The 15,000-nt window shown below is 40.9% G+C and overlaps 1 protein-coding gene across 1 annotated transcript in view; it reads left to right on the forward strand.

Moving 5' to 3' along the window:
- Window positions 1–15,000, forward strand: part of LOC138000724 (nuclear mitotic apparatus protein 1-like) — a 49,188-nt gene that overhangs the window by 29,169 nt on the left and 5,019 nt on the right. Inside the window, exons 9-14 of the mRNA XM_068847347.1 lie at window positions 2,240–2,345; window positions 3,512–3,655; window positions 5,133–5,244; window positions 6,130–6,305; window positions 7,756–7,826; window positions 9,373–9,788. Of these exons, the coding sequence (XP_068703448.1) occupies window positions 2,240–2,345; window positions 3,512–3,655; window positions 5,133–5,244; window positions 6,130–6,305; window positions 7,756–7,826; window positions 9,373–9,788 (1,025 nt within the window). The remainder of the gene's footprint in view (window positions 1–2,239; window positions 2,346–3,511; window positions 3,656–5,132; window positions 5,245–6,129; window positions 6,306–7,755; window positions 7,827–9,372; window positions 9,789–15,000) is intronic.

Below are 15,000 nucleotides of genomic sequence, written 5' to 3' on the forward strand. Positions count from 1 at the left end.
CCTAAATGCGTACTGGCTAAAGTACTGAAGTAGTAGACAAAGTGACTTCATTGAATCTATTCACTTGATAGAACTAAGCGAAATATATATGACTTCGACCATTTTCCTGTTGACATCAACTTTCATTCAAAATCGAGACTGCCAAAACCCTTCCAAATTATTCTGCCCAAAACTTTTCCCGACGCGAAAATCATACCATTACAAATACTTATTGGTTCAATTGTTTTCTCTCCTACCTTTCTTTCCTACCGGCTACGCAGACTTTTACGAATACCCACCATCGTGCGGCGGGTCTAATTTGCAGGTCATTGTTTCCTAAGTATCCTAAACATTCATAAAAGCTAACCTTAGGCCTAAAAACTTTTGTTTAGGCCCAAGCTTAGCTTTTAAGAATGTTTAGGATACTCTCTTTATTGGTGAAACAATGCCCTGTGACCTGCAAATTTGACCCGCCGACCATCGTGAACTTGCGAAGGTGGCTCAGGGGAGAACCCAGTGTCTCGTTCCAGCCCCAAATACCTCTCGTCCGTAGTCCGTTTTCCGTAGTCGTCGTATCTTAAAAGTACAGCAGCTGCCAGGGTAATCTTGCGTGGCCGAGCTATCTGCGGCTCAGCAGAGTGTGCTGGTAAAAAAATACAAGCTTACGAGAGTTTATACATGCTGCACCAGCAGGATGCATTTTCCTTTTTTTGTCTTTTATTTTTACCATCCTCTGCAAATAGAGCACGAAATTACTAACCTCACTTTCCGCAACGCTTCACGCAAAGTTGCGATTAATTTTTCAAGCGTTGCGCAGTGTGACATTTTTCCTGCAACTTGTGTCGCAACAGTTTGCGGCAGGAGCCAGTGAAAATATTCCTTTAACGTCATCTGATCATCGAAAACGAGACAAGTTGCCTTTGACGTTTCCCATTGCCATACCTGTAAAGCACCTTGTTTCAGAATGTTAGAACTTTTGACCCAGGAATATTGCGAGACAGGTTTTTAAGGACAATTGTCGAGAAAGCCAGCGCCTTTAAATCCTTGGCCTGTAGTTCCAGGCGCTCGCGGACGCAATTGTGGAGGGAAGGGGTGGTGTCAAATTTTGCGCATGCGTAAATGCTGATCTTGTTACCCCTTCATTTTTTCTTCACTCTTTCATGTCTCCGTTTCCGAGCGGTATTTATTTATATTTTGTTTTTTGATTGGTATATGTCACTTAAATTCGTCATGGAAAATATCAAGTTTCCGTTTTTCAGTTGTTTTTTTTTTTCGTGTTTGTGCCAGTTTATTAACTAACGGCCCCCATTGACAAGTAAAATCGTCTGATGTTAGACAGAGTTTAAAAATCTCTGTCTCTTCCTGGGCTTAAAGGGTGAAACTTCTAAGGACTAGGCATAGTATTCGCTAACTATATTGACTGGAACACTTTTAAAGATAAGTGACGAGGTCCAACTTCGTGGTGGCGACTTTTGGCTCGTCACGCAATCTTTTCTCTGCAACAAACGTCGTTCGTTGGGAGTAAAGATTGCGTGACGAGTCAAAAGATGTCTGCGTAGGAGGCTAACTTAGTGGTTGTTCAAATAATTAACTGAGCAGTTCAAGACTGCTGAACACACGCAGAGCCATGGTTTTAATGTTGTTCACATTTTCTTTCGCACGGGAATTACTCCTGTATGTTTTTGTCTTTAACTAAAAATTGTCAATTATAATTCCCAGTCTTGTTCGTTGGAACTTCTTAAAAAGATTTTAAAAAAAGATTCAAAGAAAACTTACAGGAATGTATGCTTCAAAGTGGGGCATCTAACCAAGCAATCTTTCCATCGGTATGAGGTCTCCTTGTTCATGTAGTTTCAGAAACGATGCTGAGTGCGTAAAAGTTAGCGGTATTAAGCTTTCGATTGTGTCTGACGTGGAAACAGTCTAGCGTTTAGCTTTGGGGCCATTACAGTTAACAGCTAGTAAGCAGAAAGATGTAAGACGAAAATTTCGTTTTATCAAAGTTGTTGACAAAGGTGAAAAGAACATTTGTAAGCTGACGTTTCCATCGTTACCCCTTCCTCAAGGCGAAGCTGACCGTGATAGCGTTTTTTTGGGTCCAATGCTTTAGATTATTGGCTTTTGCCTTTTACCCAATTTCGCAGCTCGTTAAAGCACTCAGCGAAGTTAGGTTGGAGGAGGTGGCTTAAATCCAGGTTGCATTTTGCCAGGAGTGAATTTTCATTTTTCATTCTTGTTCTCCTTGTATTCTGCTCTGCAGATTAAAACAAAAAGTTGCGGAGTTGCAAACATTTCGACAGCAATGCGATGACCTAGAGCAGAAAGTTGCCAGTTTTATCGAAGAAAAAGAGCAATTTGAAAAAGAGGTATTGTATCCAGAATTCACCTATGCTGATTTAATTTTAAGTAGAAGCAGATTGGAATTTCTTTAGCAAGAAATAGTCAAGAATAGAGTTGGGAAATTACATCTTTGATGTTAGCCAGAAGGAACACTGTGTTTCTAAAGAGTTGAGGCACACGCAAGGGAACCTTCCTACCTGTCTTGCATGCATGTACATTAAATTACAGAGCTCATGCAAGAGCTGCGAAAAGATGAGCTTCAAAATGTATTTTCGCCTTATTCTGATAATTTCGTGTTGATTCCCCAGTCCTTCGGGATGGAAAGTGTGCAGCAACTTTCAAGAGATCAAAGCGGTATAAACGGTTTCGTTGTTTGGAAAATGTATCACCTTTTTTTCTCGTTCCCAAACTGAAGTTCCTTTCAATTTGGCAGGGTGTTTACATGTAGTTGCAATTCTCTCCTTTTTTTTTTCTATTTTTCAAAGTTCCTCCTTCATTTCAACGTCTTTCTTCAGTTTTCCATGGTTGACTAAAGTACAGTATTAATTGTTGTAGACAATTCTTGTGATGCCTGTGATGGCCATGCAGTTGAACTTTTAAACTGCCCTGAGGGCTGTACTGAAGGGGGTATTTACATGAGACCGGGACCAACTGAGACCAGCATGAGTTCGTATCGGCCTCAATACAATTCGTTTTATACGTTTACATGAGACTGTCCTGACAGTGAACTCAGACCGGTCCGACTTTAAAGGCGGTTGCTAGACCGAGACGAGATATTCTCATACCAGTCTGAGTTCGTTCCGCTTCTTCAGTATTCCCCTAGCTTTTATGGCTTACCGACAGTGTCTCGCAGAAGATATATACACACCAAGCATCTGTTGCAAGCCATGCCCTTTGAGAACAATGCGCCTTGAAAGTTTTCAGAGTGTTTTTAAAGGGGAAATTGTTTTTTTCTTTTTTGGCGTTATAAGTTATCATACAGTTTCCTTGCTTTTTTAATAAAAAAAATTGTCTTTATTTTCTTTTTTTCACCCTTTACTGTGCCTGACAGCAAATAATTGTACCAAATGAAAAGCCCACGCATCCGCATGCGATCTATTCTTTATGTTCACAACCTATTTCCACAGTAACGAAAATGAAGTTTATTCCAACGGTTTCCCTCACCTCATGAAACGATTTAACTGATTTTTAGCGAATAGAAACAGAGAGGTTAAACTCAAGCATAGAGCGTTACAAAAGCAAGATTCACCACCTGGAATTTCAAACAAGTGAACTGCAAGCAACATTAAATAGAAAGGACCAAACGATTGCAAAACTTCAGGAAGACTTCGAGGAGGTAAGGACACACAATCGCGGTAAAAGTGATATTGTATAAGTTTTTTTCCCCTTTACAAAATCATTGCTTGCCTTTGTTGCCACCTTTTTTAGCGTCTTTAATCTAAGGTGACGTCGCGTTGATTTGCTATTTTGAACAGTGTTCCTATCATTTACCGCCTTAGAAAACTAAAATGAAGACTTTTGACAAGGAGTGTATAACTTTGAAAAATGTAGCGTAACAAACTGCCAGAATTCTTCAATTCAACTGAAGTTTCCACATACATAGATGCAGTTTCTTCTGCCATTTAACTGCGACGATCTTCCTCTTGGAAAATAGTTCCATACCGGCTTTTCAAATTTATTACCAAGTCTTTTTCTTCGCGGTATACGTGTATTTTTGTTGGCATCCGTCGGTCTTGAATGGCCATGGATCTGCGTCTTAGGCTTACTGTTCTGACTGTCGAGGCCCATATATACGGGAGTGACAGTCCCCTCCTCATCGTCTGTACCTGAAGACAGGGACTACGGGTGAAGCAAAAAGATCCCTCAAACCTCACCTGTTTTCAAATTAGATGGTAGTGTTACGATTCAAAAATCATGTTTAGTGTCCGAGAATTAAAGTAAGCTGCCGTTAAGTGGTAAATAGATTTTCGAAGAGAAAGATCTTCACAGTTCATGGAACAACTAAAGCTCTTGTGAAGGTACACTTGTAGACGCATTCATACATTGCAACTGGGAGAATGCAACAATTTACTCTTGTTCATTGTACTTTCACCTCTCAATTCTATCACGATTGCGAGATCGTTTTTATTCCCTTAAGAAATGAAACCCTGATAGAAGATAGAATAGATTTGAGAGTTGAAAGTATTTCATATCTTCAAATACATGGTTCTTTTAGCATACATCAACATCTCCTAACTTCAGTCATTTAAGCTGCGGACGCAGGTTTTTTATACCTGACTGGAAAGTGTTTAAAATTTATTTACGGATGAAAATGGGTTGTGTTTTTGAGGTACGGTTAGCGCAAATTGTCACCCTCCCTGCCATCTCTCTTTTGACCAGAGTTAACCTAGTATTTGCACAAATCAGGTTTCAAACAGGTGTAGTGGCCCAAGGGCCCGTTTCTTGAAACTTTACGGCCTTCCGGTGGCTCAATTCTCACGGTATATTGAGAAGGTAGCGGTTTTAAGTCTTCAAACTTCAAAATAATTTGGCTCTTTCTTATCTTGAAAACACAGTGAAAGTCCAACCTATCAAAGCAAGCGGATGGTAATTTCGCAAATGGCTTTTTGCACCTGAGTTGTTTTTGGGACTGTCCAGAAACGGGTCCCAGATTGCCAAATGACTTGTAGGGCAATAAATGCAACGAGTCCAAAAGGAGAAACATCAAGTATGAAGGAGATTCCATTGCATGGGGTACTCAGAAATAGTTGTATTTTACTTTTTTTAAGAAACTTGTACTCAGTGATGTTTTTCGTTTTGCTGCTTTATTGCAGGTGCTTTCAGAGGCATCAAAATCCGTTGAAATGAGAAGAGAAATTGAGCGATCAAAGGCATTTGAAGTTGATGATGTTTTGACGGACGATGATTCATCGGCCACTGCACAAGGTAACTAATACTCTTTTTTCGTTTCCTTTTATTTTCTTAATCTCAGTTCCACTATCAGGGTTCCCCTTTCGCGGCGAGCTTAAAAAATTTAGAGGAGATTGGAGCCTCAAACATTCACTCATCAAAATTTAACCAAGTCTGTGAACAGATCTGCTCATTTCAGTGGCTATAGGAGCTTTTCACCTATTCGCTCTCACTAAAGAACTGCGAAGCAAGCTTGACTTCCATCTAGCAAATTCCTAACCCTGTGTACAAATATACCTTTTCAGTTGTAAGATCAAATTGAACTGAGAATCGACTGTGTGTATTACGTTCCCTGCATGGTCACACTGCAACCAGAGCTCTGCAGTGAAAGGTGGCATCAACAACATGGTCAACTCCAAGCTATACTCTATCAAAACTCATACACTGTAGACTAGCGCTAGGAATGAGGATCTTTGTTGTCACCTACTGTACTGATACCTCAGACTATTATTCTAATCAAGTGTCATCCCAAAAAATTGATACCCTTTCTGGATAGATCGACTTCATAATGACGTGAATCCATTCACAAGGTCCCACATTTACAACGCTGACAAAGGATAAATTTAGGTGCACCCCAGATAAAATGAAGCGGACGGTACTTTCAACAAGATATCAATAATCATGGGTCTTCGAGTAGGCTTAAACTACGAAAACCACGTAACTGTACTTGAATGGCAAACGCTCATGCGTGCTACTATATCATCAAAGGATTGTAATAATTATATCCGGTATACCTTCAAACTATCAACTGAAACTGGACAGTGGCATTGATTATGACGCTGAATGTTCCGTAACGTAAAGAAAGGTAATTTGTCACACTTCTTTAAATGCATTTTTCTCTTTTCCACGCTGATTCCCAAGATGTCTCGCTAAGCCATGCCCCAATAGCTACGACCAACGTAGATACTCGAATAATTGAACTGGAACTTGAAAAACGACGGCTGATGAACGAACTGTCGTCCGCTGTACACCAGGAGGAATATCTTGCATTGAAGGAGACACTGGAAGTCACAAAGGACTCACAATCATCTTATAAGGTTTGTAAGGAGGTATAGAGAAGATAAGGAACCAAAGTGATCTGTTACTTGTCACAGAAAGGAGAATCCAAACATTGTTTACTGTCTAGACTTAACCGATTAGAGTGTAATGTGAAGTGCTATGTATCTACCCCATATGAACCATGTGAGCGTTAGCCCCACTGATGGAAATGGGCCCACACAAGGACAGAGAAAAACTCTGACCAGGGTGGAAATTGAACCCACTACCATCGGGCTAGATCACCGCTGCTCTACCCACTGAGCTACAGTACAAGGTCAGACGGGAGGAAGCCGTGGGAACTGACGATGTTAAAGTCACGGCAATGAACATGTACAAGTAGTACAAGGAGGGATTACGTTTTTGCAAACGTTGGCCGTGTAGCACTTATATTTGAACAGACTTAACTGATTACTGTGGGGTAGATACTTAGCACTTCACATTACACTCTAATCAGTTAAGTCGGTTCAAATATAAGTGCTACACGGCCAACGTTTGCAAAAACGTAATCCCTCTTTGTAATTGTTTACTGTCTGTCTGTTGCTTCAAACGCTCATATGTCATCTGGCAATAGACAGAGATAATCAGGTGTCCCTTTAATTCATACTAAGCTCACCTGTTTAAGCGATTAGAAGGAGAGGCTTCTTCGGGGCTGTTTATCCATTCACATGACACCAGCAGAAAATTGGCTTTCCAGTGCGAGTCACCTCTAGTAAGGAACCTCCAAGCGGCATCACGTAGGAATTAAGCAAGGAAGTCTCTTCAGTATGAAATTAGACCCTGTTTGGCTGAAAAGGGTATGGTAGAGCATGCGTTAGATGTGTTTATGTCGTATTTTAAGATAGAGTTTCGATTGAGGGGTACATAAAGTTGCCATTCAGTTAGCGAACCATTCCGGAGACATTTTCTTTCAACAGAAGAAACAAATCGTGTTTTTGTTGTGATGGTAGTGAACCAGATAGCCTATGTACATCCGCCTCCCGAATGTACACAGGCTATGAACCAGAGTGACGTTTCACGAGTGAACATGCCTGCCTTCATTAACTACATAGGAAAAGTAAGTTGTTCGAACGGTTCTAAACTTCCACGGTCACCAAACAACTTAGGACCCCTAGGTCTCTTCTATCTGGTTCATAAACTTTTTCTTAAGTTTTTTCTTAAGTCTTTTTTTTGAGCAAATTTGGTCATCCACGCGAGAATCAAAAGTTGCCACAGAAAATAGACCATATTCGTATTCTCGGTATTGGACTGGAACTAGCTTGCAATGGAGGCTAAGACGGGGGAATCTTTTCAAATGCAAATACTTTCTTATATATTCCCCGCATTAGCCTCCATTGCAAGCTAGTTCCAGTCCAATACCGAGAATACGAATATGGTCTATTGGACGCACACAACATGCTCCAGCAAATAAAGCTCTTGAAGTTTCAATTCCTTTCTCTGTTTTGATTCCAGGAAAGCTATGTACTGGCTAAAAGTAGAATCCAAGAACTGGAAGAGAAGTTGGAAACCGAAAAACGAGAACAGTAAGACTTCGCTTATGTGGGAATAGGGTGCTGCATGTTATATTGTTGTGCGTGGGGTTTTCTTTAAGCTGTCTAAGCCAAAATTTAGTTCGGCACATTAGTTTGGTCAAATCCTGGTAGAACTCCTCGGTGCTTGGCAGTGCTTATAGTAAGGCACATTCCATCCTTGGCAACCGAAAAAGATATCAAATGAATTTTGGCGATTTATCCAAGACCATATTGGAGTTTTGTTGCAGTTGCTGAAGAAGCAGATAAAAATGATAAATGGCCAAAACATTCAAATAAAACACCATTTTCTTCATCTCCGTCCCAAGCACAAGCTGTAGAAGATACAAATCCTTTCCGAACAGTGATGTAGGAGAATCTTCGTTGACATTTTTTGCTTCATTTGCTGAGGGCCATGGTTTTCAAATCAGTCAGCCAAGAGTAAAGTTATTGTACTGAATGTTGAAAGTGCATTGCATAATGAGCCATTTCTGAAAATTTGAATATGATTTTCCAGATACTCTCTGAGCAATGATGCTTTTTGTACTGAAGTTCGTCGAAATTTTACGAAGAATATATCTGATCATTAGCGCTTTTGTTACCAAGGAATTTATCAGTTGAGTGCTAAAGACTAGTTTCGTTGTCAGAGCTATCAGGCTTAAAAATGTAGGTTTAATTAAGTTTAACAAGTTCTTTTAACTTTTGAAGTCGTTTGCAAATAGCACGATGCCTTCCTTGAGCAAACTCGAAACAAAATGTAAACAATGACGTCATCAAAGATTCACTTACTGTTCGTGGTTAAGGATTTTGGATCCCATCACTACAAATACGGTTTACTGGTTCCTAGTCGTGGACCTCTTTATATCGTATTAGTAGAATTCTACTAGTATACTAATGCAAATGCTGTAATCTGATTGGCTAAGCCATTGAACACTATCAGCCATTAGTGTGCAGTGGCTGGAGGTCGTCTTGGAAATAACGACGTTTTGCAAACGGGTAATTACATGTAAATTTCTGAGAAGTCTACAGGGTTCCAGTTAATTTTAATTAATTGGGGGGTCATTTATACCATTTGACGGGTCACCCAGACATTTTGTTGTAATATTTAACTGAATATTTACATTTCATCTGTCGGGTCATGAAGCCCTCTTTGTCGGGTTATTGACCTGAGACCCGACTCTTATCTGGAACACTGAGTCTAAACGAAGGATATTTACGGTTTCTTGACTTTCAAAAGAGTTGAAATTATTGAAAAAGCTGATACTCTGGCACGCACAACTTAGGTTTTCAATGGCAATTCAATCCGAGCTCATAATCTAATTGTTCATTAGTAATTTTATGTTACAATAATCATCACAGTTATAACAACAACAGTGGTCGCGAACAAGCCCGAAAAAGGGGAGGATTCTCGTATAAACTCATTTCGTGTAACCTGCAGTTCAAATACATTGTGTGACATCACATATCTTCACCATTCTTATACCTTCCTGAAAAACTGGGTGATCGTGTGGGGTCCAGAAGTCCATTGGTAGTGACACTGCGTTTCTCGAATTGCATTTAGGGAGAAAATGGTCGAGCAGTTAAAGAATGTCCAACAACAGTGTTTTCAAGAAGTGGAAGAGCTTAAATCAGCTCTGTTTAGCGAACGCTCCTTGAAGAAGGAACTAGCCGAAGAGCTCGACTTGAGAGAAAAAACGCTCCAGGAGACAAATGTGGAGATTCAGGCACTTGCTACATTGAAAACAGGTTTAGAGGGAAGTCTTCAAACGAGCAATGTCCGAGCGGCGGACGATAGAGCCAGGTTTGAGAGAGACTTGAGTTTGTCGAAGGGGGAGGTGGACAAATTACATGCCATGCTGAAAGGATTAGAGAAAGAGATAGCGGAAAAGAGTGAACGGGTTCACACTTTGGAGCTGGAGAAAGAACAAGTTAAAGATGCTTATGAGCAGATGTTAGCAGATGTACGAAATGAGTTAGGTAAGTTTGGGTTTCAAAAACCTTTGATTCGGGTTATTTTGGTCCTTACGCAGAATGCTAAACAATGTCTAAGAATCAGAAAAACTGTGACTGCACTGAACTATTAATCGTTTGTTAAGGAATAGGATGATCGGAAAGGAATTGCTTTCAGTTTGCGATAAATTAAACCTAAATCAGCCATTGTTTATTTTTCACATTTGGCACTTCATCTCGAGGATAACTTTACAATGAATTACTTCTCGTTCTAAAAAATATATTCAATTTTTATGTCGTAACTAGGAGGCAGTGTGACCCAGTGGTTAGGGCGCTTGCCTTGAGATCCGGATATCCCGGGTTTAAGACCCGCTTTCACCACTCGTTGATTTTTTTTTCCTGGTAGTCCCTTGTTCAACTTCCCAGCTGCACTTGTTTACCTCCGGCCAGTTGGGTTTCTTAACACTAGTTGTTGTTGTGTTCCTTCGTTTCGTTAATTGCGTTTTGGTCCTGAAAAGTTCCTATGTGGAGCAGTCAATTAAGTGCGTATTGCATTCTATTGTAATTAACTTTCAAGAACTATTTACAGGGTTCGTGCTACTGCTTATGTCCTTGAAAAGCCCTGGATTTCAATTGTGGACTTCAAGGGCGCTTGAAAAGCCCTTGGAAAAAATGCCCGTGCATGCACTTAACTTGCAGGATGTGGGAAGGGATATGTAGGTACGCTTTTTCAGGAAAGGAAACACGGATGTGTGGACAAAATTCTTCTCACAGAGCCTCCTTGAAAACTCAATTTCTTTGTCTTGAAAAGTCATTAAATGCTCCAGGAATTTTATAGACAAAATCCAGCACAAACCCTTATTTAGGTACGAGTAAAGGTAAAAGAGTTGTTTCTGTGCATTTCTAGTCCGAACGTATTTCACTTTGATAGCAATCCCTTTGTTGAAGTTTCAAGCTGGGCCTGGTTGTTTAAAAGCCGATTAACGCTAATCCCAGATTAAAATTAACCATAGTTATTAGAGGGGAATGGTTATGAAACCCGACAAATGACTTTGTTGTAGGTTTTTGTTCTCCTTTTTGGCCTTGACCGTGCACAAAACATAATAGTTGTTTACTCCGTACTGAGGAACTAACGAAATAGAAACGTGTTGGTTACGTAATTCATGCATAGTGTATGAGCGCAAAACAAAAGATTGTGCACGGTCGTGGACTTTCCAACCTAGATCTTAGCATCTTTGTTTGCTCCTTTGATGTTTGCCGAGCTTCCAAACCATTCCCCTCTTATTAACTATGAATTAACCAAGGAATTTATTCTCTACTCCCACATGCTGTTCAACGCTGATGTTAAGCAGAACCTTACATTAGAAGAAGTCAATCTTGAAAAACAAAAATAAACAAAAGAAACTTTCACCAAAAACTTTACGCTAATCCTAAATTAAGTTAATAGGCCATTTCCGAGTTCACGGCTTCCTCCTCTTCAAAGCGAGTCTAAGTGCGAAGTTTTTGTGATGGTAATTAGTTCTACTTTGCATATGAATAAAAACTAATTTTCATAAGAAAAACTTCGCACTTAGACTCGCTTTGAAGAAGAGGCGAACATGAACTTCGAAATGGCCTATTGGCTTTCAATCAACCGGGCCCTTAAGTAGTACAAGTGTTCTACTAATTGGAGGGACTGTTGAAATCATGTGGTGATTTTTCGTGATCGATTAAGGACGGTACCTACTAATTCAAAGGTATTTTTGCGCGGTTTACTGAATATGCGGGAAAAGCAGATCTTAACAAGTGTTATTGAAACCCAAAAAGGAAATTGGGGATAACCACGCATTTTTCGAAGATAATTAATCAACAATACTTGTAAAAAGCTTTAAAATACAAACAATGTATGACGTCCTATTCCAAATTGAAACATAATTATCTCTGAAAAATGGGTGTGTTACGAAAAATAGTATTGCGTGACAAGCGTTACTGTCTAGAAGCTTCGCGAGAGTTCGTAGTTTGTTTATTTTTAGGTTCGTGCGTAAGCGTTTCTAAATCGGTGTGTTTTGTAATCTTTCTATAATTAGAGTGATTACTAATTTAGAAAGTTCTAGAAGTTTATTGTCCGAGTATATAAGTAGACGAGTCCAAGCGGAGTGTTTTTCTAACTAGTTTTTCACAAGCGAAGAGAGTTGGCGTTGGCCGTGTTTATTCAAGTGTGACAGAAGCTGTGTTTATTCAAGTTGGCAGAGGCCGTGTAAGTTTGTCGAATATGTCTTGTTCAGAGTTTTACTTCGTGGAAACTACGTTCATTTTTTGAATAAATCTTCTTGTTGTTGTTCCGACAACCCTGCGTTCAGATTAGTTTGCAAACTACCTTTCCTCTAAACATTCGAACTCGTAACATTGGGGGCCTGTCCGGGAGAGGAATTCATTTGTTTGCTGACTACAGAAACCAGGAAAGGACAATTCAAGAAGGAGTTACAGAAAAAGTAAGAAGAACTGTGCAAGAGAGTATATTGTGTTTTTGCTGTGAAATCTGCTATGGAAATGGAAAAGCTTTGGCAGATGGGGAAAGAATTCGGATTGCAAGGAGAAAAGCTTCTCGAGTTTGTGAGGGAAGAGGAAGAAAAAGAAGAAAAACGCAGACAATTAGAACAAGAAAGAAGGAGGGAAGAGGAAGAAAAAGAAGAAAAACGCAAACAATTGGAGGAAGAAAAAGAAGAAAAACGAAGACAATTGGAGGAGGAAAGAGAAGAAAAGCGTAGACAGTTTGAAGAAGAACGAAGAAAGGAACAAGAAGAAAGAGAAGAGAGACGTCGAATGCTTGAGGAGGATAAAAGAAAGGAAGAGGAAGAGAAGGAGGAAAGGCGCAGAAGAGAAGATGAAGAGAGAGAAACTAGACGACAAGAACGCGAACTAAGAAAATTGGAGATAGAAGCCGAGCTGCTGAAACAGAAAGAGGCTATTGAAGCCGCAAAAAGAGAACATGAGCTGGAAATTGCACGTTTGGCTGTGGAGAGTGCTGACGGGCGTCCTGAAGTGAGAGAGGATCGGGCTAAGGCACCTAAACTCCCCTCGTTTGTTGATGGCAAAGACGATTTGGACGCGTATTTGCAGAGGTTCGAGAGATTTGCCGAGACAGCTAAGTGGAAAAAAGATGGATGGGCATCGAAGCTCAGTGGTCTGTTGTCTGGACGGGCACTAGAAGTGTATTCACCTCTATCGGAGGACGCAGCTAAGCATTATGACAGGGTAAAGATTGCGTTAATGAAGAGATATGACCTTACCGAAGACGGCTATCGTCGAAAATTTAGAGCATCCAAACCAGAAGTCGACGAAAGTCCGGAGCAGTTTATTGTCCGACTGGACAGATACCTGTTACGGTGGCTAGAGCTTTCGAATACTGCGCGAAGCTTTGATGGTCTTAAGGACTTGATCGTGAAAGAACAATTTATTGACTCTTGCCCTAAGGATTTGGCAATTCACCTGCGAGAAAGGGCACCTGAAACTCTAGCAAAGATTGCGAAGATCGCTGACCAGTACTTGGAGGCTCATGGTAAACATTTGTTCAGCTCAGCGAGCAGAAAGCCAACAGTACAGCCTGAGAGGGACGAAGCCAAGAACATGCAGATTAATCCACCAGCTCTGCATTGCTTTAAGTGCAACACCCGAGGTCATAAAGCTGTCAACTGCCCAACCCTAACAAGAAAGTGTTTTCTGTGTGGCAAGCTGGGACATGAAGCTAGAAACTGTCGATCAGGTGGACGCAGATCCGGAGGACAAAGTAAGGATGGTAACCCTGTGCAGCGTGGTCAAGTGAGTGCCAGTTGTTTAGTTCAGCCACCTGAGGATAAACCTACTGATGAAGAAGTTAACGCCTGTATTAAAGATGATAAGCTGCTGTTAGCCTGTGGTAAGAAGATTCCATTGTTAAGTAGTGCTTGTGTTGAACCGTTGACTGGAGTGAGAAGTAAAATGCCTGTCGTGAAAGGTAGAGTTGGAGAGAAGCCTGTTGATGTCCTGAGAGATACTGGTTGTAGTGGAATTGTAGTAAAGAGGGACCTTGTGTCTGAGGATCAGTTTACTGGCGAATTTAATGTTATGCTGCTCATTGACAATACAGCAAGGAAAGTTCCCATCGCAAAGATTGATGTTGATACACCTTATCTCAAGGGCCAGGTGGAAGCGCAGTGTCTTCCCGATGCTGTTTATGATTTAATTATTGGTAATGTACCAGGCGCAAGAGCCGCTGACGACCCAGACCCAAGCTGGCAAGTTCCTGTACAAGAGGCTTGTGCTGTAACCACGAGAAGTCAAGCTAAGAAAGCTGGAGAACATATTCCGTTGAAGGTACCGGATACCAAAGAAAGTCCTGTAGTTGATAGAGAAAAGCTCAAGCAAATGCAGTGTGATGACCAGAGCCTACAGAAATTTTGGGAGAAAGACGACGTAGTTGTGAGAGGCCAGGCTGAGACTTCATTTGAAGTGAAAGGTGGAGTTCTGTACCGCGTCTACAAGCACCCTTATGTGAACGGAGGTAAACCCCTGAAGCAGGTTATGGTTCCTGTGCAGCTGAGAAGTCGAATAATGGAAGTAGCGCACGGATCGATCATGGGAGGTCACATGGGAATAAAGAAAACGACTGATAAGATTCAAAGCGCGTTCTATTGGCCAGGCATTCAAGGGGACGTGACTCGTTATTGCAAGTCCTGCGATGTATGTCAGAAGACAGTTAACAAGGGTTCCATACCGAAGGTTCCACTAGAGAAGATGCCATTAATTGACAAGCCGTTTAAGAGAGTAGCAATCGACCTGGTTGGACCTATTGTTCCCCCGAGTGAGGACAGTCATAGATTTATATTGACATTGGTCGACTTTGCAACTCATTATCCTGAAGCTGTCCCGCTGAAGAACATTGATACTGAGACTGTGGCAGAAGCGTTGGTGGATATCTTTAGTCGTTTGGGAGTGCCTGAAGAGATCTTGAGCGACCTTGGTACGCAGTTCGTCTCTGAGTGTATGAAGGAAGTGACGCGGCTTTTGAGCATTAAACAGCTCACCACGACTCCATATCATCCTATGTGTAATGGCCTGACGGAAAAGTTTAATGGAACAATGAAGAGCATGTTAAAGAGATTGTGCAGCGAACAGCCAAGACAGTGGCATCGCTATATTAACCCCTTGCTGTTTGCATATCGTGAAGTTCCTCAGGAGTCTACTGGTTTTTTGCCGTTTGAGTTGCTGTATGGAAGAGCTG

This window comes from Montipora foliosa, chromosome 4 (assembly GCF_036669935.1).
Source record: "Montipora foliosa isolate CH-2021 chromosome 4, ASM3666993v2, whole genome shotgun sequence".
In the NCBI taxonomy this organism is placed as follows: Eukaryota; Metazoa; Cnidaria; class Anthozoa; order Scleractinia; family Acroporidae; genus Montipora; species Montipora foliosa.